General features: G+C 39.0%; 1 protein-coding gene across 1 annotated transcript; it reads left to right on the forward strand.

The window, feature by feature from the left end:
* Nucleotides 1–3,492: 3,492 nt before the first annotated feature.
* On the forward strand, nt 3,493–6,989 carry LOC148038419 (uncharacterized). Its single transcript, XM_087671720.1, has 3 exons — nt 3,493–4,717; nt 5,331–6,321; nt 6,398–6,989. Exons 1-2 carry the CDS (start codon nt 4,052–4,054, stop codon nt 5,781–5,783), a joined length of 1,119 nt encoding a protein of 372 aa, XP_087527846.1. The 5' UTR covers nt 3,493–4,051; the 3' UTR covers nt 5,784–6,321; nt 6,398–6,989.
* Nucleotides 6,990–23,986: the final 16,997 nt, after the last annotated feature.

A 23,986-nucleotide genomic window follows, 5' to 3' on the forward strand; every position in this document is an offset into this window, starting at 1 on the left:
AAGATGTGCTAACATGGTGTAAATTACAACTATAAGGTGCAAGTTAGAAGAATAAAAGAAACGAATTGCATTTGCCATCGGAGAAGACGTTGATAGACAAGAACAAGTGTTTTGTAGAGAGAGTTTGATGTAGCAAGGAGATTTATGAGCATGATTAGGAAATGAAAGATTGTGGACTATCATGTATGTTTGTGATTCTTCTAATCGATATGTTTCCATAAAACTATTGCTAGGAATGAGATATTTCCATGAGAAACGATAAACTTAATGGCATTTGGGAAATAATGTGAATATTTTTTTTTGTATACGAATTAACTTGGTGTTTAATTTCTATTGTTGAGGAATGCTCTCCCCCCACCATGATGCACTCTCATGCTCCTAACCTTGAAATTTTGATGACCATGTTGCTTGTGTATCTCCCCTTCCTATTGTTTTTAAAGAATCTCAATCTCAATTTGCTTCTAGATGTTCATAGAAACTTATTTAAATACCTATAATGGAGTCTTTCAAAATAATTCATCCTTAATAATACAAACTAAGCTTTGCATCCTAGTTTAAACATCCATCTTTTTTTAAATGCGAATAGGTGAAAATCCCTCTAGAGCCACAGCTTGAATGTGCAATCATATTGAACACACACAATGCCCCTACATTTAAACTTGTACAATTTTAAAAAACACTTAATGTACTCAATGCTTTGTTTCCATAATTTAAAAAAACCTTAATTGCGATGCTTTCTTAAGATGCTTCCCATTACATCTATCGATACAATTACACACACAATTTTAGTTTTGTGTTACTATTGTCTTCTCATGGTAGGACATATATCAACTATGCTTCTTCTTTACCATTGTTTTTGCTAGGATGCTTTATTGTGGATGCATGAAACTACAAATTATTACGAGCTTTGCTTGTAAGCACTAAAGTTTTGCTTTGGGCTTGGTCAATGCATTCTTCCCTTTAAACACTAGAATCTTAAGGGTTTATTCTTAAGGCTTGGTATTGGTTGTCTTTTATCCAATGTCTTTGGGAAGAGAAAAAAAAACTAAGGAAGGAGAAGTTGAGAAGCCTCTTCTTAAGTGGAAGAAGAATCCATGAACATTTTGTTTGATTATTGATGATGGTGGGTTCACCTATGTGTTAAGAAATGATATAAACCCTTCTTGTTGTTGGAAGTCCTACCATTTATACTTTTTTGATATGCATAAGTCCCTCTTTTATTATCTAAGCTACAAAATTCAACACACTTTAAGTCTAAGATCTTCCATAAAGCTTACATAGTCACCCAATCACCAGGCCTCATTTTCTTTAGAGCTCATTCTAGTGCATTTCCATGTGCAAATTTTAAATAATAAAATCTATTTGATTATGTTCACATAGAGAAAACATGCTTTACCTAACTCCCACTGGCATCTAATGTGGACAACTAGAAAAATATTTTGGCCCTAACACTCATATTGCATGTGTGTAGGACAAAGCGCAAATTGAAAGATTGGATATTAATCTCTTATTGAATTAGAGAATGGTTTTAAAGCAAATAAATTATGTATTACATGAGATATATTGGGAGGAAGGCACATACAAAAGTCTCTTCTTGACTTCCCAAAGTCTAGCAGAGCCTCCTCCCTCATATATTTGTTTCGACACCTCCATTTTCTATGAGCTTTTAAATGCTATTCTAATAGAGTGGGATGAGACTTATCGTGTTGACCCTACTCTTACTACATATTCCCAACATTATGAGGTAGGTAGCTTACTCCTCTAGTCCTTTTGAAGTTGGGGAAGACTAGCAAGAAACTACAAGTACTAACCAATGAAAACAATCTTGTGTTATTAACAATTTCAGTGGATAGAATGAATAGTTGCTATCACGAATGATTTTTCCTCACCTTTCTCTCGAATCATCATTGTTTGTACATATCAACATAAGGTTTTGTGGGCCAAGGGGTGGGGGTGGGCATGTGGTGCATGCGGAAACCCCTCGCAAAACCTTCTGTGACATTGCCACATGGCATGCATGACATGCTTGCCCGCTCACTTGCTTGTGCATCCTTGCTCGCCTAGTCCCAGTGCAAAGCACCTCATTGTTTATCACATGACAAAGTATTTTCTCTATAGTCCCAATCCTCCCAAGTGTGATGAGGTAGTTGCTTTTGTAAAAGGGTTCAAAGATTGTGTGTTTACTAGCCCCCATTATTCACTTGCAAGGTAGCTTTCTCATAGGTCCCTACAATCCACAATAGAATTGGCTCTCACCAAAAGAGAGACTAGAAATTTGAGTACTTGCTATCCCCCATAGTTCCCTTGTGAGACACCTTCCAAATTAGCCCCTTATAGTGTCCATTATTGTCATAGAGGCTTTTAGGAAGAGTCTTTTGTCTTTATTGGTTGGAATATATTGTGTTAGGCTTATGCAACACACTTGTATAGACTAGATGTTTGATAATCAAGTAAAGTTATCCCCTTTCATAAGCAGTATGATATCAAAACAGGTGCCACATGAAGCTTACCTTACCTTTTATATTTCTAGGAGGCGTATGACTAGCATGCCCCACAATTTATCTCAAAAACCCTTGCACATAAGGCAATATAATTGATTGTGGTATCCACATTTTAGACGTGCATAAGAATATTCTACAACTGTGGAAAATTGAGTCTTTCCAACAACTACGGGGAAGGCTTTTGTGTTCATCCTCCTTACCATGGGTGACTGTGACACTCGGGGAAGTTACTATCAGTATATCGTCTACATCACGTGTGTTCCAAGCCTATTTATAAATATCCTTACCTCTGAATTTTTCCAAAATAAAACATAACCCTTTTCTATTCAATCTGTAAATAACCCCTATATATTACACCATTCTATATGTAAAAAATGTATTTTAAAAATACTTTATTTTGAACCCACGTGATGCATACATATATTCATTGGTAACTTACCCGAGCAGTGACAATTGTTCATGCAACATCGTTTGATACATTCTTTTGCTAAGTGGTGGGCAAAAATTTAAGGCTTTTCTCTCTTCAGCCACAACATTGTGTGTAATGATGATAAACTATGGTGATTTGGCCTTTCAACAACTCTCTTGAACCAGGGGTTCATGATGTGCGAGGAGTAGGAAGGGGCAATGGTTAGGTGTGAAAACAAGTTTGCAACAAGAGAGTTCTCGATCATGCCGTGTGGGGGACACAATGTAAGAACTATGGAAAGCATGTGAAGCCTTGCTTGCATGGAGGCTACAAGTTGCAAGAAAGGCCCAAAGGCACATAGTAGGCTTTGGAACGAAGATAGGGGGGGGGGGGAGGGAGAGAGGGGAATGTGAATCTATGACAATGCTTGTGGCTGCCAGCGAGGGTCCAGGCTTGAGGGAGTGGGTTTTGTCTGCCCCTCTACAATAATTGTTGCCTTGCAAAGAGACTTTAGGTTAAATTGTTTGGTTTGGAAACATAGAGATTTGGGAGCCCACAAATTTCCCCTCTTCTGATCACATCAACATACACAAGGAATGACCCACATATAATTAACATATACCCACACGCAGTACAATACAGAACCCACAAACTCTCTGGCCTGGCCTCGCTTGCCCTGCTGCTGCATCATAATCCGATGCAGAAGAAAGCTCTGTTTTTCTCCCCCTCCCTCTCCCTCTGACTCACATACCCTCTCCTCTTTCCTGCTTTTTTCCTCGGAAAAGCTGATTAGAGACAGAAAGAGAGAGCCATGCCCGTCGATTCCCTCCCACACGTCCCCGTCCGTGCCTTTGGTGGGAGGCTAGAGGAACTAGACCGACAGGACGATGGTGATGATGAGGTCGAGACGGCGCAGGAAGAAGAGCCTGGCATGAAAACATCAGACGGGAAAGTGCTGCTGCCTCTCTCTCCTTCTTCGCCTTCTTCTAACTCTTCTCCTTCTTCTGATCTAGATCCAGAAAAAGGCCTCTGAGCAGGAAAAATAAAAGCCAGAGGTTCAGAACACAAAAAGCTTTCTGGAAGGGAATATCGAGAGAGAGAGAGAGAGAGAGAGAGAGAGAGAGAGGTAGGTATTGTGGCCATGGCCGATGATGATAGGGTTGGTCTTTCTTCTGAGTCTTTCGTGTTCCACCATGCCTCTTCCTCCTCTTCTTCCTCTTTTTCCCTTCCTGAGTATCACTCTGCCCTCTGCATGCTTGACCAGCTAGATCAATATTGGTACCATCTGAATGTCCTGAAACCCCCCCTTCAGCACCCTCCTGTCAGCCCCTCTGTGGATCCTTCCTCCTCTTCCTTCCTCTCTTCCTCTTCCTCTTCCTCCTCCTCCTCCTCCTCTTCCTCCTCTTCCTCTTCAAGCACATCATCCCGTCGATCGACGGTGACGGCCGACCCTTCCCCCTTTCGCAGCATTGAGCTTATCCCTCTGTGCAGCAAATCGTCCTCCAAGCCCCCTGCCTCTGCATGTGCATTTCCGTGCCCTCGATTTAAGCCCCTGCCGCACAAAGTCCCTCTTGACCCTGTTGTCGAAGACCTTGATACTACTGCCACGCTTAATGATCACCAGCTCTCTGTGCAGTTGTCTGTTCGCCATGGAGGATCTCACCAGGAGTTTGCAAAGGTTGAGGAACCCAGCCTCTACACCATCATCGCAAGCACAGGGATATGCACATTGTCAGAGCTGGACCCGAATGAGCCTGCGCATGTTAGCGGCACAGAAATCGGCCTAGAAAGTACTCCGGCTCGGAAGGTTCTTCGCTCTTGGACCAGTTCTCTTTGGTGTAGAGAAATCAATCATATGGTTTTCCTTGCAATATTAGTATACATTTGTTTTACTGTGAGCCATAACTTGATCAGGCTCTGAATGTGCTCAGTGTTTGCACTCTTCAATGGTCTCCATTGCATGTGTGAACGGTTAAATTAAATTTTTAAGACTGCTGTGTAAGTCAAGTAAGCTCCTAAATGTGCTCGTGCCCAGTGAGCTTGATGTAGGCATTCCCCTTATCAATTACTGTCGGACAATTTAGTGTTAAGTCTTGTGGAATTGGAGAGGCTTTGCACAATTTCAAAGTTTGCAGTCTACTGGCCTTTTCTAAATTGTGCTTCTGAAATTTAACTTTGTCTGCTGAGGAAAAGTGTACTAGCTGTCCAGGGGAATGGCAAAGACATCCTTGTGTCGATGGAGGAACAGTTTATGTGTGAAGGGCTTCTTGGTTTACATTTTATATGCCCTGATTAACTGTGACCAAAACTTTCAGTTTTAGTTGATCTTGATGTAGCATTCTGTCTTGCCATCTATTACTATCCTGTAACCTGGGGCTTTTCTTATGCTGTTGTGTAATATTGAGCTCTCATCTTGATAGGGACCTGAAGTTCTGGACATTCCAAAGCACGCGGCCACAAAATATCTGATTGCTCCCCTGGAAGCTTCAGAGCCAAGAGGTCTAAACAAAAAATCAGGGAAAAAGTATCGGCGGAAAAACTCCAGAAGTATGACTGATGTAGATTTTGAAGAACTCCAGGGGTTTATGGACCTGGGTTTCAACTTTAGCCAAGACGATCTCACTCCACGAATTGTCAGCATGTTTCCTGCATTGAGACGCCAGCGTGGAGAGGAGTATCTTCCAGTGGAAAGCTCAGATTTCACACTTTCAAGAACCAGAGCAGTTCGAACTGAGGCATGGTTATTACAAAAGCCTAGACGTCCCCTACATAGCTGGAGAATCTCAGCCCCAGTTGATGGCTCTATAGACATGAAAGAACAGATAAGATTTTGGGCCCGAGCTGTGGCATGTACTGTACGCCAAGAATGTTAGCACAAGTCAAGACGACCAAGTTGAGTTAAAGATCACATTAATCGGAGCACGATGGTTCGCTGTACACCTCTGCTTTGGGGAGATGAAAATATCCAATTTTATGTTTACAGTGGTTGTATGCAGATTACCAGTACCAGTACATTAGTGGATGAGCCAGGTGAAGAACGTCATTATGCCTCGAATCAAGTGGTTGCAGGAACCAGTGAACTGTTTTTCTGCACTGGCACCAATTTCGAAGATGGCTTCCCTTTCTTTGTTGTTGTGATATTTTATCTGAAGCTATTGTAAGGAGCTTTGAAAAGAGCTAGCAGGACTTGAGCTGTGTGTTGCAAATGCAAGTTGGCCATTTTTTTGTGCGAGTCTACAAGTTCCAAGTACAGCTTCTAATTTTCAGGGATTCTGATATTTAATCTGAAATCTACAAGAAGCTGTGTTATTGAAAGGGCCTAGCAGGAATGTGGATCCATGTCACTGCTTTTACCGTTTGATCGATTCGTAAAGCAGGTCCTTGTGTCCCCTCAAAAGTTTTCTATACAAGGTAAAGTACTCATGCATCAGAAAGATTGTCCTCTATTGCATTGGCACATTCATGACCTCATTCTGTATGTTTCCAGGATTTTTGCGGAAGATTTCTTTCAAGACAATGCCTTGCCTGGTGCCTGGTGCCTGGCTGACACTTGCTTTCATCATCAGTATTCACATATGAAGTAACTTACCATGGGTGTCTAGATGTGATCTTGGCATTCTAGCTTCAACAAATGATCCTTACAAGATACTGGTTTATTACTGCAAAGAGTATCAGTTGATGCTTTTATGTAGCTTGCTTTCAAGTTCAACAATTTATGGGCTCTCATTTCTGGTAAGATAATCTTTGGAATAGTGCCAAAGTTTTATGGCATCGTGGGGATATATGGTTATCTTAAGTGCTCCATGCAAGTGTTTTCTGACTTCTTTCACTATTCTAAATTAATACATCCTGTGGTTTAAATTGACTGATTATCCATTAACATCTATTTTGATATGGTATATTTGATGTACTGAGACATTGGAGGTTAGTCAGACCTTCCATCACTCTTCGGTGAGGGTAGTGGTAGCCCGTAATCAGCTCAAGTTGCTGCTTAGAAGTGCATTTCTTTCTACATGCTCTGCAGATATATGTATTTTTTGGATGGATATGGAATCAAATATTGATGATAATAGTAGTTTGTGCTGTCATTTATGTACTGTTTTATTCTGAAGCATATACGTTGACTAGTGGTTGTTCTGCCTCATATGCTTTAGTTTCCTCGAATTTCATAAATCTCTGAAGTTTTGTCTTCCTTCATTTGTACGGTCAGGGAGTTGATTAAGTGGGCTAAACCCCAATTCTAAACAAGTACGTGTTGTGCTGTTTTGAGAATTCTGTTGAAGGATTAGTTGGAGTGCTCCAAATGCAATGTTTTTATTAAAATTTAAAAATGTACTGGCATGCTTAATGGTTTACTAGTTTTTTTTTGGTGATTGAAAAAAATGCACCATATAGCAAATGAACGAACGTGACTCGCAAGGGATATTCTTTGTTGTGGAGTTTTTTAGAGCGTTACGGAGAATCTAGGCTACATGTAAAAGGTTGTAGGGCGTTTCAGGCTTTCTACAAGTTATCGTTCTTTAGGTTTTGTCTTCTAAGAAGGTTGGTTTGAATGCATTTGAGAAATTGTCCTTTTTAGCAGCCTGCTATGTGCATATTAGTAGTTTTTGAGTTTTATGATTCTGCACAAAGTTGCATACACTTCAGCCTGCCCTACATTGCCCTGGGTGGAATTCATAGTTATAGTCCACGCTAGTAGTAAGTTTGTTGCTTTGGGTGTGCAAGCCCTGTCCCTTGGTCAAATCTTGTGGACGTGCTGATGCACATCTAGTGTGTAAGAGGGAAAATGATTGGTACAAGTTGGGGTTTATCTCAAATGGATGTGACGTTCTTCAGCAGTTGGGCATACTTCACAAACCAGTGGGTCAACAAGGCAGAAAACTGACACTCAATAGTTAGGTCCATCTTATTCAACGATGTGAGGTCCTTGGATATTGGCAATCTCATCTCCATATATCCAATTATATATTTACTCATACTTTCTGCTGTGGTTACGGTATTGGAGGTTAAACTTGGGCAATTGCAGGATATACCTACTTTATGATGGTATTGTCATTGTTTTGAGACTGAATGTAAAGGATGTATTTATTGTGAGTTGAGGTTTTCTAGCACATGGAAATCACAGAGAACTGATGGACATGTTTTGTTTGAGAATCTTACATTTCAAAACATCAAAGATTAAGCTGCTACAGTGTAGCTGTTGGCAAACTAAGCTTGGATATTGCATCTCAAATTTGGTATTTTTGGGGTGTGGAAGCTCATCGCTCGACTCTGGGAAAATAAGCCTGATGTTGCTTTTGCAGTGTGTTTGGTAGGATGACCAGTTCGTGGAAATGCAAAAATAGTCGTGGTTGGAGAATGCGGTGATTTGAATGAAGGCTCGATATAGTTGGGCAATGTCCTTAGGGCAGTTGCCACGTAAAGGTTTATATGGGGGCTTAGGATTAGGAAGCTTTTTTGTAGAATCTCTTCTAGGTCTAACCTACCTTCGAAACATGTGCCGAGCATCTTATCTTGAATGTGTGAATTGTAAATGTGTAGCCTTTTCCAACACCTTGAATTAAGATGGGAAAGATCTTTGATGAGAAAAAGAAATAAATTAAAAAAGCACTTGTGGGTTAGTGTAGAGGCATGAATGATTGGTTTTACTTATCAAAGCTCCTCAAAACCAAGATTCTTAGAAGGTTTTGCTAAATCTAACTTGATGCATAAGCCAAGACAAACTTTATTTAGTTTTGGCAAACACTAGTAGGTGTGTTGGGCAATACCATTGTGTTTTATTCCACAATGAAGAGGACTAGGTTTCACATCATTTTTCACATAATATTCACTAATGAACTTGAAGACATGATAGGATAGCATCTTCAAGTGGGTTAAAATCATGTTGAAATCCATTGTTGATTAATGGGGCAAATGAAAAGGGATTAATGGTTCGAATCTTGCATGGTTGATTGTAATCCTATTTGTATGGCTTCTTAACAATAGACATAGACACTCCATTCAACAGGGTAGATACTTAGTAGCAAGGTGACAATACTCTTGGAAATGGTGTGGATATCTACATTAATTTGGCCTTTGTCCCATTGAAGAAACCTTGATGAGCAACTTTTGTAGGTTATGCATTTTATTCTATATTTGTATAATCTCAATGCTCAAAACCTTAAACCATAGTACTTGGTGAAAAGATTGAGCCCCAATTATTTAGGATGAGGCTATATAGGGTTTGTGTTGTTGTACATTGATCCCCTTGTAGGGGGAAGGAGCAGGTTTTGGATCTAGAGAGTGCACCACTTTGGGTTATCTAAAGTCTATGATTTCATAAAAAGAAAGAGTAGGGGGCTTTAATCCCACTAGAAATATGTGAAAGGGAGCATCTAGTAGAGTTATTTCAGGGTAGGTAAAATAAGAATGTAATGTGTTTACAATCATAAAGCTTGCTTTTGGTGTTTTGTTTATCCATTATTTCTATTGCAATGGACTTCAAGTGGGGGACTTTTTTGATTATTTAATCCCATTTATGTAGTGGGTTGGCACTGTTTTGTTGTAAGATAAAATTGTGTTCGTAGAGTGTTTCCTCCACCAAGTGATCAAATATGAATGTTGGGATGCATTTCTTTCCACAAATTTGTGTTTGTGGAGTGTTTCCTCCATCAAGCCATAGTTTCATATGGATCAAGTTTGGATGGTAGGATGCATTCCTTTACACAAATGGAATTGATCATTTTGATAACTTCAAACTCCCTTGGACCCTTCGCTTGAAACATCATTTGAGTATCTGCTATTTGTTGAAGTGCTAACTTGCAATCTAGTGATACATTGCTTAGCATTATGAATAGACAACATGACAAATTAATGCTCTTTATAGTCATTGCCATATCAAAAATCAAGTTGTGTTTTTGTAGAGTTGTAGAACTCTGACAATGATCTAGGTCCTTATTAACATTTCTTTGGCACAAGCCAAAGTTTGGTCAATTTCTTTGAGTGATTTCTTCGTCCCTTTGACCCACTCCTTTTGCAGATCAATTGTAGGAGGAGCTATAGGTTTATAGCCAAACATAGGTTCTCAATTCAAATGGTTCTTGTCCACATAGGCTCACCAAATTTTCTCCAAAATTTGGTGAAGTGTCTTTGTCATCAAATTGTGGATCATTAGTGGTGCTCATTTTAAATATGGTATTAAACTAGGCTAAGACATGCCTCCATAGCATTAGAATGACAAACATAGAAACAAAAGGACAAGATTAATGAGCCTAGAGAAAATGCTAGCATGAAAACACGTGCAAATTATACTAGAGAAAGGGGATCCACTAATATGCAACCTGAGGAGGTATAACAACCATGAGTCTAGTGAAGTGGGGGCAACAAGCTAAGGAGGATTATAGGGAGGCATTTCTCCCTAGGGAGTTAGAGTAAGAGAGACAACAATCAAATTTACGTAGTGATTGCAAAGAACCCTAGCTATCATGCTTATAGAAAATATAAAGATCCAATATCATTATGTGTAGGAGCTCATTGAGGAGTTGTGGAGATGGGGACTATTGTTTTAGAGATCTAATATCACTTATGTATAAGGAGTCATTGAAGATGGAGTCTGTGGAGATTGGGAATTTTGTTCTAGAAAGAACAATTATGATGATATCCTTACCAAGGCTTTTGGAAGGATCAACTAGCATTAGCTTAATGTGGATCCAAACAAGGAATATCCCTTTGAGTGGGTGGTTTGTTTTTGGGGTGGGGGGATTTGTTTGATATTACTTAGATATCCACTTAAGGATTACCTACCTATATTCCATGTTGCAATGTTCGAAGACCCACAATGTAATGTACCCATTACAATATTGAATTGCATAAGGAAGATGAGAGACTAGAGGGAGAGAGAGAACCAGAGATATGAGATACCTCTGAAGTGTGTTAATTGAGCACAAGAGATAGGATTATGTAGAGGAGACTGGTGTAGTATATATAGGCACATTATATATAGTGAAACACCCTTGCTAGGTGTTCCTAAATGTGGATGAAAAAACCTAGTGGGGTGTTGCACTATACATGGTGTGTCTATTCATAGTACCTTGATCCCCTTTATATAATCTTATCTTGTGTGCTTAGTTGACACACTTTAGGGGTTCTCTCTCTCCCTTTAGTCTCTCGTCTTTCTTGTTCAATTCAACATACATGATTCGATAACCCAAGTGAATTGAGATTTCACAATTGTAAATTGTGAATTTGGAGTTTCCCAAAACAAGTTTAGCCTAAAGAAATTTAATTAGTTAAACAATATAAATTTTAAGTGCAACAAGACAATGTAGCATAAAATCACTATCAAGATAATACTAAAATTAAAAAAATCAAGAATAATTTAATGGGACTAAAGACTCAAGAATCGAGGGAATTAAATTGTAAGATATTATCATTTTATCAGGCTTGAAAATTCAATCATGCTAAAACCTTACAACAACTAAATTTGACACCGAAAGCATATTCTACACAAATGGAAGCTTCAAGGAGGGCAAACCGAGTGGAAACCATCCTTAGAATGAACATGATCAAAGATAAATAAAAAAGGGCTAATTACAAGCTTCCATGCTTTTAGGTGCATATAAGACAATGCAAGGATAAATGCAAGTGAATTTAGGACTTAAAAAATTGAGACCTCACTTTTAGTGGGATTGTATCATGCTAGTTTCCCCTCCCAACTAATATATAAACACCCTCTTGTGTTATATAAAACACCCTCTTGTGGCATATAAGCATCTCTCTTCTTGTTAGATTCAACAACACCATGCTTCATGGGTCAATATATCTTGAGCTCTTCTTGTCCATCTCATCATAATTATCATCATCTACTTCATCTTTGATCTCCCCCTTCCATTCGTGAACATCATGGCATACTTTGACACAATTGATGGCCTGATTCATTTGAGAACAAGCTTTATAGCTTATACATAAAAAATTGTCTCTTTTTTTCTTATCAGTTAATTCTTCTCCCTAACTTATTAATTACCTCGTAAACTACATTCTAAAAGCCAATAATACTAGATTTAATCCAAAAATCAAAATTGGAAAATACTTGTATAGAATTAGATGGACTTCCAAATCTTGATTTTTTTTTCTTTGTTATTCCTAAATTTGTAACATTCATGTGGGGGTGACTTAGAGGCGTTTTCTTTTTTTAATCATAAAAAAATGCTATCAAAGATGCACCTTATTTGTGGGTAATTTCTATGATTTTTAACTATATTATTTTGCCAACATATTTATGAAATCCAATTAAATATCTACTATTTTGTTGCTAGTGAGGTGGGTAATGCTTATATTTTTGGCTATTTTAAAAGCTTAAAATTTTACCTATTAAAGATGTGGATAATCCATTATTTGCTAAATTTTTCTTGCATATTTAAGTGTAAAGTACCTGATTTTGGGCATTAGAAATGATAGTGTGATTGCCCACAATCTCCCTTGCATTGAGTGTTGTTGAAGATGGACTCACCAAGTTGAAGATCCTACCTTGTTAGACACATTGGCCTTTTTCTAAAAGGGGTATGATTGATGGAGAAAAAGAAAGTGGATAGGATGAGGAAAGGGTTTTACAACTTAGGGAAGTGCTTCATTGGGAATACACTTGCTTCTCCTTCTCTCTTGCTCTCAAATATTCTCATATTTCATTGCTCCTATCTATCCAACATTGTCCTGCTATTGCTTGCCTCTCATGCCATTTACTTAGTTAGAATTTCTTTTATCGTGGAGGGCGGGGGGGGGGGGGGGGTTGGGGATTGTACTTATGTCATGGGATCTTTGACATCTCAACACGTGGCAAGAGGAGGAGAAAAGCTCTAAGTGTCTTAAATTCAAAAATCCATGTGTCAAAATATCTTAAATGTGATTCTCCATGTGTCAATTTGGGGGGAGTACAAAATATCCATAGGATATTTGTAAAAACATAAACAGGGAGGAGTACTATCCTTTGATCCCAATTAATTGGGAGGGTACTTTATATTCAAGGTCAATTAATGAATTTTAGGGGGAGACACTATCTCAATCTCTCTCTTCTTTCTCTTTCTCTTCTCTCTCTTCTCTCTCTCTCTCTCTCTCTCTCTCTCTCTCTCTCTCTCTCTCTCTCTCTCTCTCTCTCTCTCTCTCTCTCTCTCTCTCTCTCTCTCTCTCTCTCTCTCTCTCTCTCTCTCTCTCTCTCTCTCTCTCTCAATTACAGAAGTAACAATGGGTAATTTTTGTAACGTGAAGGAGGAGAGGATACGTCACAACTTGTCAAATTATGGGGGGAGAGATGATGATGATAGGGTGAGGTGGTGGATGAGGTAGCACCACAAGGAGGAGGGGATTCTGACTTTTTCTCTTCTTCATTTGCATTAAGATCTTAATATCCATCATGTCGTGCTCTAATTCATGTGGAACCCTGCAGGCGAAATGACGAGCCCTAGATTTTTTGAGATATTTCAATAATCCATGATAATACGCAGGGTTGGAAAATTTATTTTACCATGCTCTAGATAAATCACGCAAGAAGAAAACATATTTATTTGCAAATTATGGGGATATTAAGAAATATACTTCTTTTCTGCATGATTTTTCTTGGAGATGACAAAATAGATATTCCAACCCTACATATTGTCATGTATTATTAACATATTTATCACTTTCTTCCTTTATTTAGTGGGCTTTTCGAGTGGCCTCACAACTAACATGAAATCCTAGAACCATCTTCCTAGTAGGCTAGGAGAACAGGGTCACTAGGTTTGCCTCTAAGACATATCTTTGCATGCCTGATAATGTTTTCACAGGAGGTGGAAAACTGTTCAAACCTCCTTAGACATACCTAACCTAATCCTAGGACATCATGCCTCGATTGCTTGTTGCCAATAAAGAAAGAAACATCCCCAAATACACATAAACATTCTGCTTAAGGAGAAAGAACTTAGAAAGAAAAGGCACCACCTAGACTAGCCATAAGAAGCTTCCATGCAGCAATTGGCTCCCTCTAGGTGCTTCTTCAAACCTATCCTGTGTAGCACTAAAACAAAGAACCATTAAATGAAGTTGCATTAACCAGACACATGGCCCTCTTGGCCTAATGAAGTATATAATTTCAATGCAAAAGAAGTGGCCCTCTTGGACTAACAAAAAATAATATTTATATCCAAAACAATTGTCCCCCTTGGCCTAAAATGATAAATCAAAGCTTATATCACATCCCCCCTTGGAGTGGTATTGGACATGCAACAAGATACTCCATTCCAAGGAGAAAGTAGGGCTCTTAGCCCTAACTAGGTGCATCAAATTATGACCCATACCTCTTGTATATATAACAAGAGGCATATGCTTAACATGTCATCAAATGAGTGTATGGATCTAAGATAACAATGGTAGATGGGTTTAGGCTACTTTTTCCATTACCCAAACTAGCCACCTCATCTACCATATAAAGCATATTTAGCTAAAAGTCCCCATAAATGACTAGGTCAAATCCCATCATCAAGATATATATCGAGCTAGGACCACAATTGTAAAAGAGGTATTTTTTGTAAGTATAATTCATTAATGAATTGGAAAACTGGTTTCAATGTCGTGGAACTAGCTAAAGAGATACTCTTTCAAACTTAGTGATTAGGTCCATAGAAATGTGATAATATATACGAAGGATAGGATTGTGTACTATGTACATCCCATTTAGTTAATTCAATATCAACTAGGAATCCCCCTTTACTAATAATTGGTGAATACCATACCAACTTGGTTACCAAGATTCAGTCCCATTATCAATGTTTGATATTCTGCCATATTATTAGTAAATCCTACTCCAAGGTAGGTAGCTAATTTCATTATGACATGATGCCATGGATCTTTAATGACTACCTTGATGCTCCCTTTCTTATTGGGACCCTTGGACACTCCATCAAATTACAATATATAGATCCATAAAGGGTTTACATGGCCTCGGCCATCGTCAGTGCCTGTATTCGTAATTATAATAATTGAAGTTCAACTTATTCAAAGGGTGAACCAAAGGTTCCATCCCACCTTCTTCATTGAAACCTATAGGGATACTTATCAGAAGACTTGTATAGTGATGGTAGAAGACCTTAATTTTCCAAACAAATATCCCATCTTCTTGCTCAATCACCATATACCCTTTGCTCCACCAAACCAACCTTCCTTAATAGTATCTTTGCTCTAGGTATAGGTGCTCCAAATAGGGGATTAGCCGTTCCATCAATCAATTTGACCTCTCTGTAGGTTTCAAATCATCATAACATAGATTTGTAAGAGCAGTTGTCTCATTAGTATGCTTATAGATAATAAGACTTCATCTTGTTAATATTAACCTTATTCTTAAATTCCATCCTTGTAAACTTACTAATAATGCAGTGAACTTATTTTTGCCTATTTTAACTATTCTGAAGGGACCATCCCACTTATGCTCTAATTTTCCAGGAAAAATCTCCCTATGCACATCATAATACATGACCACTTATTTTTTAAAAAAGGTATACTTCTTACTTTCATGTCATAAAGTTGTTTCATGTAACATGTAGCCACCTCCTAATGTAATAAACTTTGAAGTTTAAGCTCATTGAGACGTGCTAAGATCATAAATCATTTGAAAAGTGCATCTTTATTCCCCAGAGAATGGTTGATCATGAATCTTATTGCCAATAACTCAATCTCAAGGGGTAACACACACTCCTCTCCATAGACTAATTTGAATAGAGTATGGCTAGTAGCGCATTTAAATGTTGTATTGTACGCCCATACAACCATGTATAATTTCTTGTCCCAATCTTGTTTCTTTTCCAGAACACTCTTTGACAAGATTCCCACAAAGTACTTATTGGTGATTTCAACTTGCCCATTTGCTTGTGGATCATAATGTGTTGTTTTATTATGCTTAATTTTACCAGGTCTTAGTTAAGCTTTTGATCACCTTATTTAGGAAATGAGTTCTATGGTCTGACACCAGCTCTTTTGGTAGACCAAACTGATAGATTATTTGTTCGAGAAGGAAGCTAGCATTCTCCTTTGCATCATCCTTCATCATCACTCGTGCTTCTAACTATTTTATAAGATAGTCAATCACTACTATGATATACCTCTTTTGTGTAGAGAATGACAAGGTGATTGGGCCTATAAAGTCAATGCCCCACTTCTCAAATGGTAGTACAACTATATTAGGAGTTAGTGGACACTTTCAATTCTCTCTACTATCATGTCTCTACCATATATTACATCTCTTTACATATGCAAATGCAACTTGGAATATGGATGGCCACTAATATTTGGCATGTAAAGCTTTATAGGTGGTAGTGATCAAAGTGCCCTCCACAAGCGGAGTCATGACACTCTTCCAAGATAAATGGAACCTCATCAGGCATAAGGCATTGATGATAAATATCAGCTATCCCTTGTTGATATAGGGTTCCTATAATTACGGAAAACTTTAAGGCTTGCTATTTAATTTTCATTTTCTCAACCCTAAACAAAGAGACTCTAGTCTCTCCTATGGATAGATAATGTGTTATTGTAGCATATCAAGATGAAATGGAGCGTGTCTATTTTCAACAGACCCTCAAAGTCACTAACTTTAGCAAATACTTCTTTCGACTCCCTAAATTCTACAAGACACTCCACAATGCCTTGCAAACTTGGTGGCTTACTCTTAATCTCATAATCAAATTCTTGCAAAGTTATTAACTGCTTTGCTAGGTGATCATGTAGTTGTAACTTATTCAATAATAATCTTAGCCCTTTTGCCTTTGTACAAAATACTATATTCTCATACAAAATATAATGACTAAATTTCTTTGTAGCAAAGACCATCCCAAGGTACACTTTTTCTATATATGTATAACTAATTTTGGACACACCCAATTTACAACTAGAAAATGCAATCAAGTGGTACCATTTCTCATCCCATATTTGAGCTAAATAGCAGCTCATACTATACATCATGGCTACTGAAAACACATAGAATGTCTCACCTCTCTTAGGTGCTTTTAGGACTGGTGCTTGAGCCAATTCTTGCTTCACATCCTCAAAGGATATTTTGCAGGTATCACTCCAAATAAATGAACAATTGAAGGATAATAAATTTGTTAATGGCAACGTCCTTTCAACTAGTGTATTAATGAATCGTCAATAATATTCAAATGATGATAATAAATTATACACTTCCTTAGGGTTTCTTGATAGACTCATGGCAACAATGACTTTAATATTTTCTAGATCAATTGCAATTTTGATTGAACTAACAACATGGCCCAACAATAATCCATAGGACACTCCAAAGATACACTTCCTTGGATTTAGAGCAATGCAAAATTGTCTACAATGCTCAAAGCATTTTCTCAAAATTATTAACTATCTCTCCCTAGTGGTAGTTGCCCCTAGATCATCAATGAAAACTTTTAGCTCTTTTGGAAAAATGTCACCGAAGGTTTTGTTAGCTGTACGCTGCCGACAAGAACCTAGTGCATTACATAATCCGAAGGCCATGACACGATATGCAATGGTTCCAAACATGGTTATAAATGTCATCTTTAGCTTGTCTTACTCTACAATGGCTATCTAATTGTAGGCAGTAAAATAGTCCATTAAGGAATATATATCTCTACCTACTAGTTGTGATCAATGAATGGCAATGGATGATAATCCTTAATTGTTTGTTTGCTAAGCTCTCTAGAATCAATGCAAAGTCATATTTGATTATTATTATTCTTCCTATATTAACCATCAATGAAAATCACTTTGTGTGTTGTATGATGGGAAATATCATGCTAGCCTTATGTATTTTTTGTAACTCTTCAAATAGCTCGTTCCTTAACTCAAAAGGCATGCATCTCACTTTCTATCAGACAAGTTGATTTTTGTCTTTCAGGGGAATAGTATGCATGGCTAAACTAGGGCGAATATCCCTCAATTCATCATAACTCTATAATGTGAGTATATCATGAAATTTCTAGATTAAGGACACATAGTCCTTTCTTTCTTCCATGCTAAGTATAGATCCTAATTTGATCGATCATGAATCGTTTAATGAACCAAGGCCTATCTCTATCACATTTGCATATTTGAGTCTATCCTAAGCTTCTATAGGCTTGTTTAGAGTTACTCGATAAACATCTTCCATAGTAGACTCCTTTCTTGATTCATCACCGATGAAGTTTCACTACCAGAAGGCCCCTCTAGCGCATTTGATTTTGTTGGGGATATGGATGTTCTCTCACTTTTTTGAGTAAGCATCAATTACAAATCATTTGGCACCTCTGCCAAAGATCAAATGAATAGCTGATATATCAACTTGATAGTTGGATTGTAAGATCCATGGCCTTCCTAAATGCATTTTCCTTGGCTATGGAGATGCAGGTAAGATGGGTTACCGCCTCTAGGATCCGCAGGTGCAGAAAGTCATCCGCAGCCATGATGTAGTCTTCCATGAAGACAAGTTGCATAGGAAGCCTGAGAAGGTGGTAGAGATACATAGGGTTATATTCTAGGAGGAGCCACGTGCTCCTGCACAGCCAGTTGGACAATCTACAACAGCAGTTGGTACACATGACCAGGGTGTTGGACAGGATACTAGACATGTAGCAGAGCCTGTAATGAGATGGTCTACTAGAGCTAGACATCCACCTGATCGATTTGAGCCCTCAATGCATTATGTCTAAGTTACAGATGCATGAGAGCCTCTCATCTATGATGAGGCTATGCGCAGTGGTGACAGTTACTCTTGGGAGAGGGCTATGCAGTCTGAGATGGACTCCCTGCATAAGAATATGATTTGGGATTTGGTTGCATTGCCTAAGGGCAAGAAGGCTTTGTTGTGCAAATGGGTGTATAAGCTGAAAAGTACCCTTGGAAACCCCAAGCCGACTTATAAGGCAATATTTGTTGTTGTTATAATATCCGAGATACACGCTTGACTTTCTTATATACTTAAAATATATATGGTGAATATTATGCTGGTGCAGAGAGAGAATAGATGAGAGAAAAGAAAGATGTAGAGAGAGAGATAGATAGAGAAATTGGCAACACACTAGAGACTGGAAGATGGGCCAGTTCCTCCCCCTTGCGGAGTTAGATTATTGACAATGAGCACAATGAGCAAGCTCCTTCGTTACACATAAACCAGTTCTTACTTGTAGATCTTGGAGACAAGATCACGGTTCCTCGCACAGTATACAACTGGCTAACACTTACACAACTTGGAAGTTGCCACCTTTTGATCCTTCTTGAGTATCCTTCTCTCCTACACAATATGTGTAGGGCTCTTCTCTTGGCGCTTGATTTCAACAGAGCTTCCGCAACACTTGCATCTTCCCTTCTCCTCTTGGATGCATGCAAAGTGATGCTTCCTTTATCTTTCTCATACCCAAGGAGAGCCTCCTCTTTTATAAGCTTTCAAGAGCTTCTCTTCTTGGAGAGATACTTGAGTTGACCTTCATGCAAGATGTGGCTGTTTCAGGACCAAATCTACAACACCAATTTCAAGATATCTCTGTGTATTGCTCAGATGAAAAAATGTCCAACACGAAAGTTATAGATCTCGTTGTTTTCGATAACCCATGTGGGCCGTTTTTAGAGATCGTCTTTCTATTGTGAGATATTTTAAAAATGGATTCACCATGTCTTAAAAAAAAAAGCTTCTCAAATTGTACTCTTAACTTATGGTCCATGTAACCACCTTAAGGAGAGTTCATTCAATTGCCTTGGGCCTCAACCTTAAGTTTGACTTCCACACAAAAGCTCGTGTCATTTTAGACCTTAGAAAGAGAAAATCACTTCTCTCCTCACTTCTAGAGAGGATCATGTCTCTCGTCTTTCTTAGTGAGAGAATTACCTCTCTCGCCCTTCTTAATGAAAGAAAAGACCTTAAACTTTGACTTGTAAGAGAGAGGAGACCCAAAATGAATGCAATGCTCATTACACACAAGTAAAAGTTCCTAGGCATCCCCATATGCACACATAAATATATATACACAATGCTAATGCACTTCCTCTTCTTAGAACTTAATCCATCTTCATTTATGTGTAACTCCTTGGTTCTTGTGTACACTCTTACACTTGGCAAGACAGTTCTTTCCCCTTTCATAACTTATATTGCTTATACCAGATATCCCCGTCACAATGCTCTAATCACCCCATTAAGTGATGCACTAGGAATACTAGTCTCTAAATGGTCTCATGGCCATGCTAGATCATCATCAAAACTTAAAGAAAAGTGAGTCATTAATTTATTGGCATAAATTTATTAAATAGAGAATACGTAACAAGCAATCAATTTAGTGACAGTTGCTAAGGGTTTTTGAACAAGAGCATGGAGTTGACTTTGATGAAGTATTTTCTCATGTTCAAGATGACCACCCTACGCTTGGTTTTGGCCTTAGTCACGGCCTTAGTCGCGCAGCTTCACTTGGACATGTATCAAATGGATGTCAAGACTGCATTCTTGCATGGGATTTGCATGATGAGATATACATGGAGCAGCCTAAGGGCTTTGCAAATCCTGGTAGGAAGCACCTAGTATGCAAGTTGAAGAAAAGTCTTTATGGCTTGAAGCAGGCACCTAGGGAGTGGTATCATAAATTTGATGCCTTTATCACAGGGCTACAACAAGAGTGCTATGGATCCATGTCTTTACACACGAAGAAAGCCTGTGATGGCTCATTGCTTATTTTAGTACTTTATGTGAATGATATGCTGATAGTAGGGAAATCTCATGATGAGTTGGATGCTCTTAAATCTTAGTTGAAGAAGAGCTTTGAGATGAAGGATTTGGGACAGGCCTCTCACATTCTTGGTATGTGCATTCAGCGTGACATGCATCAAGGACTACTTTACCTCTCACAAAGGGAGTACATTCATAAAGTCCTTGAGCGTTTCCGCATGCATGATGTAAAGCCTATTGATTGTCCATTACATTCTTATGTGAAGGTCTCATAGTCCGATTGTCCGCAGACAGATAAGCAAAGGGCCAAGATGGCCAAGATCCCTTATGCCTTAGCCATGGGCAGTTTGATGTATGCCATGATAGCCACTCGTCTAGATATTGCCTTTGTAGTTGGTGTTGTGGGACACTATATGGCTACATCTAGCAAGAAACATTGGGATGCCGTGAAGGGTATCATGAGATACCTAAAAGGCACAATAGATATGTGTATTTGCTATGGTAGCCAGGATACAGGAGTTGTGGGGTACACAGACTCCGATTATGTAGGACATGCAGCTAGTAGGAAGTCCACTTCTTGCTATGTATTCAGCCATGCTGGAGGTGCTCTTGGATGTCCAGGATTTAGAAGTGTACAGCTCTCTCTACCACTGAGGCCGAGTATGTTACAGCCACTAAGGCTTGCAAGGAGGCCATTTGGTTCATGACCTTGGGATTGATTCTATGTTGATATGACAAGCTCAACACATGCGGACATTGATGATGGACCGCCTGGTTAGATGGGTCCACACATCTACACTTAGCACGTCGGTGGTCATTATGACTCTCACATGGCCACTGACTCATTACTTATTATATTCAGGTTGTTACACCTATTTACAGCTGGCATAGTTATAGCGCCAGTCGACTAATGTAGTCCGTTATGCATTGTTTGACTTAGTAGGCCACTTTCCTTTATGTTGTATCTTATCTATACTTTGTGTACATTGTAAAGTGTGTGGAAGAAGAAGAAGAAGAAACCAGCAAGAAAACGTTTTGGCCTCCATCTCTCTTCTTGTCTCTTGAGTGAGCTTCTCCTTGTGCATTCCGTGTGTGTTTGGCGCCGCAGCTCAAGTAAGTCCCCCTACCACGCGATTCTTGACATGGTATCAGAGCCGCGCCACTGAGAGAGGCTGATTTTGAAGGCTGAATTGAAGGAGAAGAAGCAAGGTTCGAGCAAGCAAGCCACGGGTAAGAAGCTTTCCCATCCTTCCACTCTCTCTCTTGGATAGTACTTGTGGAGCCACCAGAAGCAGGGCAGAGCAAAAATCTCAGATTGCAGTGAGATTTGGTGTGTGCGAAGAGCGCTGTGTATTTTGTAAATAAGCCCTTTAGGGCTTGCTCGTTGCTATTTTGGCCATCTGAGGTCATTTCAGGCGTCGTTTTAGAATCGCAAGGTTGCGGACAGTAGTTTGAGATACCCTGCAATTTCAACTGTGTCTGCCGTATGCAGGTGCACAGGTTACATATTTTAGATTTGTAAGTTCAAAGGTGTTTACCAGCAAATAAACACAAGGTTTATCTGCAAACTGGTTGCAGATTGCATGTATTGTTGAGCAGACAGTGTTGTCTGGTGTATTGCTGTGTACTACAGGTCGAGGGTTGTAGAATATTTGCTTGCTATTTGGTATTAGTTTTGTGATAATGGCAGAGAACACTGGAAACCCCATCATTGAGAAGCTCGACAAGAACAACTACCCTTTATGGAAGTTCTGTGTCACGAACTTCCTTATTGGAAAAGGCCTCTACGAGTTTGTTTCAGGTGAAGAAAAGAAGCCAGAGGTGAGTGATCCTCCAACTGTAGAAGAGACAAAAGCACGAAAGGAATGGAATGCAAAAGACAAAAAGGTCATGTATTGGCTGTCTGCAGCAATTGACAATAATATGCTGGGACATATTAGAAATGTAGAGAATTCATATGTAACTTGGACCATACTTGAAAGTATGTTTTCCGTAAATACAAAGGCATGAAAGATTTAACTCAAGCAAGAGTTGAATACATTGAAGAAAGGGAAGATGTCTATAAATGAGTATGCACGGAAGGTAAGGAGATGCCTTGGAAGCAATTGATGCAATGCCCGATGATGATGATTTGGTGTCGTCTACCTTGGGTGGACTTAACAATGAAAAGGCTTGGAAGTCTTTTGTAACTTCCGTATATGTCAGAAAGCCATTTCTAGATTTCGATGAGTTGGTCTCCCTTATGATCACTGAAGAGATCAACATGCAGAGTGAGACATCTGAAAGAAGTGGTGAACAGGTCCAAGCTTTCTACTCCAGTTCAGGAAGGGGACGTGGCAGGTTCTCTTCAAGAGGCCATGGTACAGGACGTGGTAGTGACAACTAGCAAAACAGATTGAATCAGCAATTTGATAATATACAGGTTTCAGGAGGTCGTGGTAACTTTAGAGGCAGGGGGAGCTTTAGAGGAAGAGGTGGATGGCAGAACAGAGATTTTAACAACTCTGGTATTGTGTGTCACTACTGTGGAAAAACAGGTCATATTGCAGCCCAATGTTATACTAAGAAAGATGATATTCGCAATGGTAAGTTATAGCAAGGAAACTATGCATCGTCTTCACGATATATGCTGAATGTTGTTATAGGAAAGGGAACACATGATGATGTTTGGTATGTTGATTCAGGTGCATCCAATCATATGACCAGCCATGCAGAATGGTTTGGAGAGATGCAAGATTTACAAAATGCAGGTTATGTGCAGACGGGTGATGATTCATGCCACCCAATTTCACACATTGGAAAAGTTTCCTTGTCCTTGCATGATGGTAAGACAAAGAGTCTTTCAGATGTATTACATATGCCATCTATTATAAAGAACTTGGTTTCAATCGGTTAAATGGTAGAGCAAGGGCTGTAAGTCAGATTTAATGCAAAGGACTGCTTTGTAGAAGACTTCAATGACAAGTGCAGGTTGGTTGCAAAGGGAAGTAGAGTTGGACGTATGTTTACTTTGGATGCTGGAATTCCTACTATGAATGTTGGTATGTATGCTAAAGGAAAATGTGTTGTTGCAGATATTGAAATTTGGCACAAACGCATTGGCCTAAGCATTTTTGGTTTGAGGCTGTTCATACTGCTGTTTATATTATGAACAGAACTCCCACAGCTGCAGTTCATGGGATGACTCCTGAAGAATGCTTTACTGGCAAGAAGCCTGATGTATCGCACTTGAAGGTATTTGGCTGTGTTGCATATGTTCATGTGCCAGATGAGCTACGGAAGAAGCTTGATCCAAAGGCATAAAAATGTGTCTTTATCGGATACTCTTTAGAGCAGAAAGGGTATCGCTATTATAACCCTGTCACATGTAAGTTCAGAGTGAGCAGGGATGTCATCTTT

The sequence above is a fragment of the Lygodium microphyllum genome, chromosome 3 (genome assembly GCF_053477565.2).
Source record: "Lygodium microphyllum isolate KBCC chromosome 3, Lygodium_microphyllum_v1.1.10, whole genome shotgun sequence".
In the NCBI taxonomy this organism is placed as follows: Eukaryota; Viridiplantae; Streptophyta; class Polypodiopsida; order Schizaeales; family Lygodiaceae; genus Lygodium; species Lygodium microphyllum.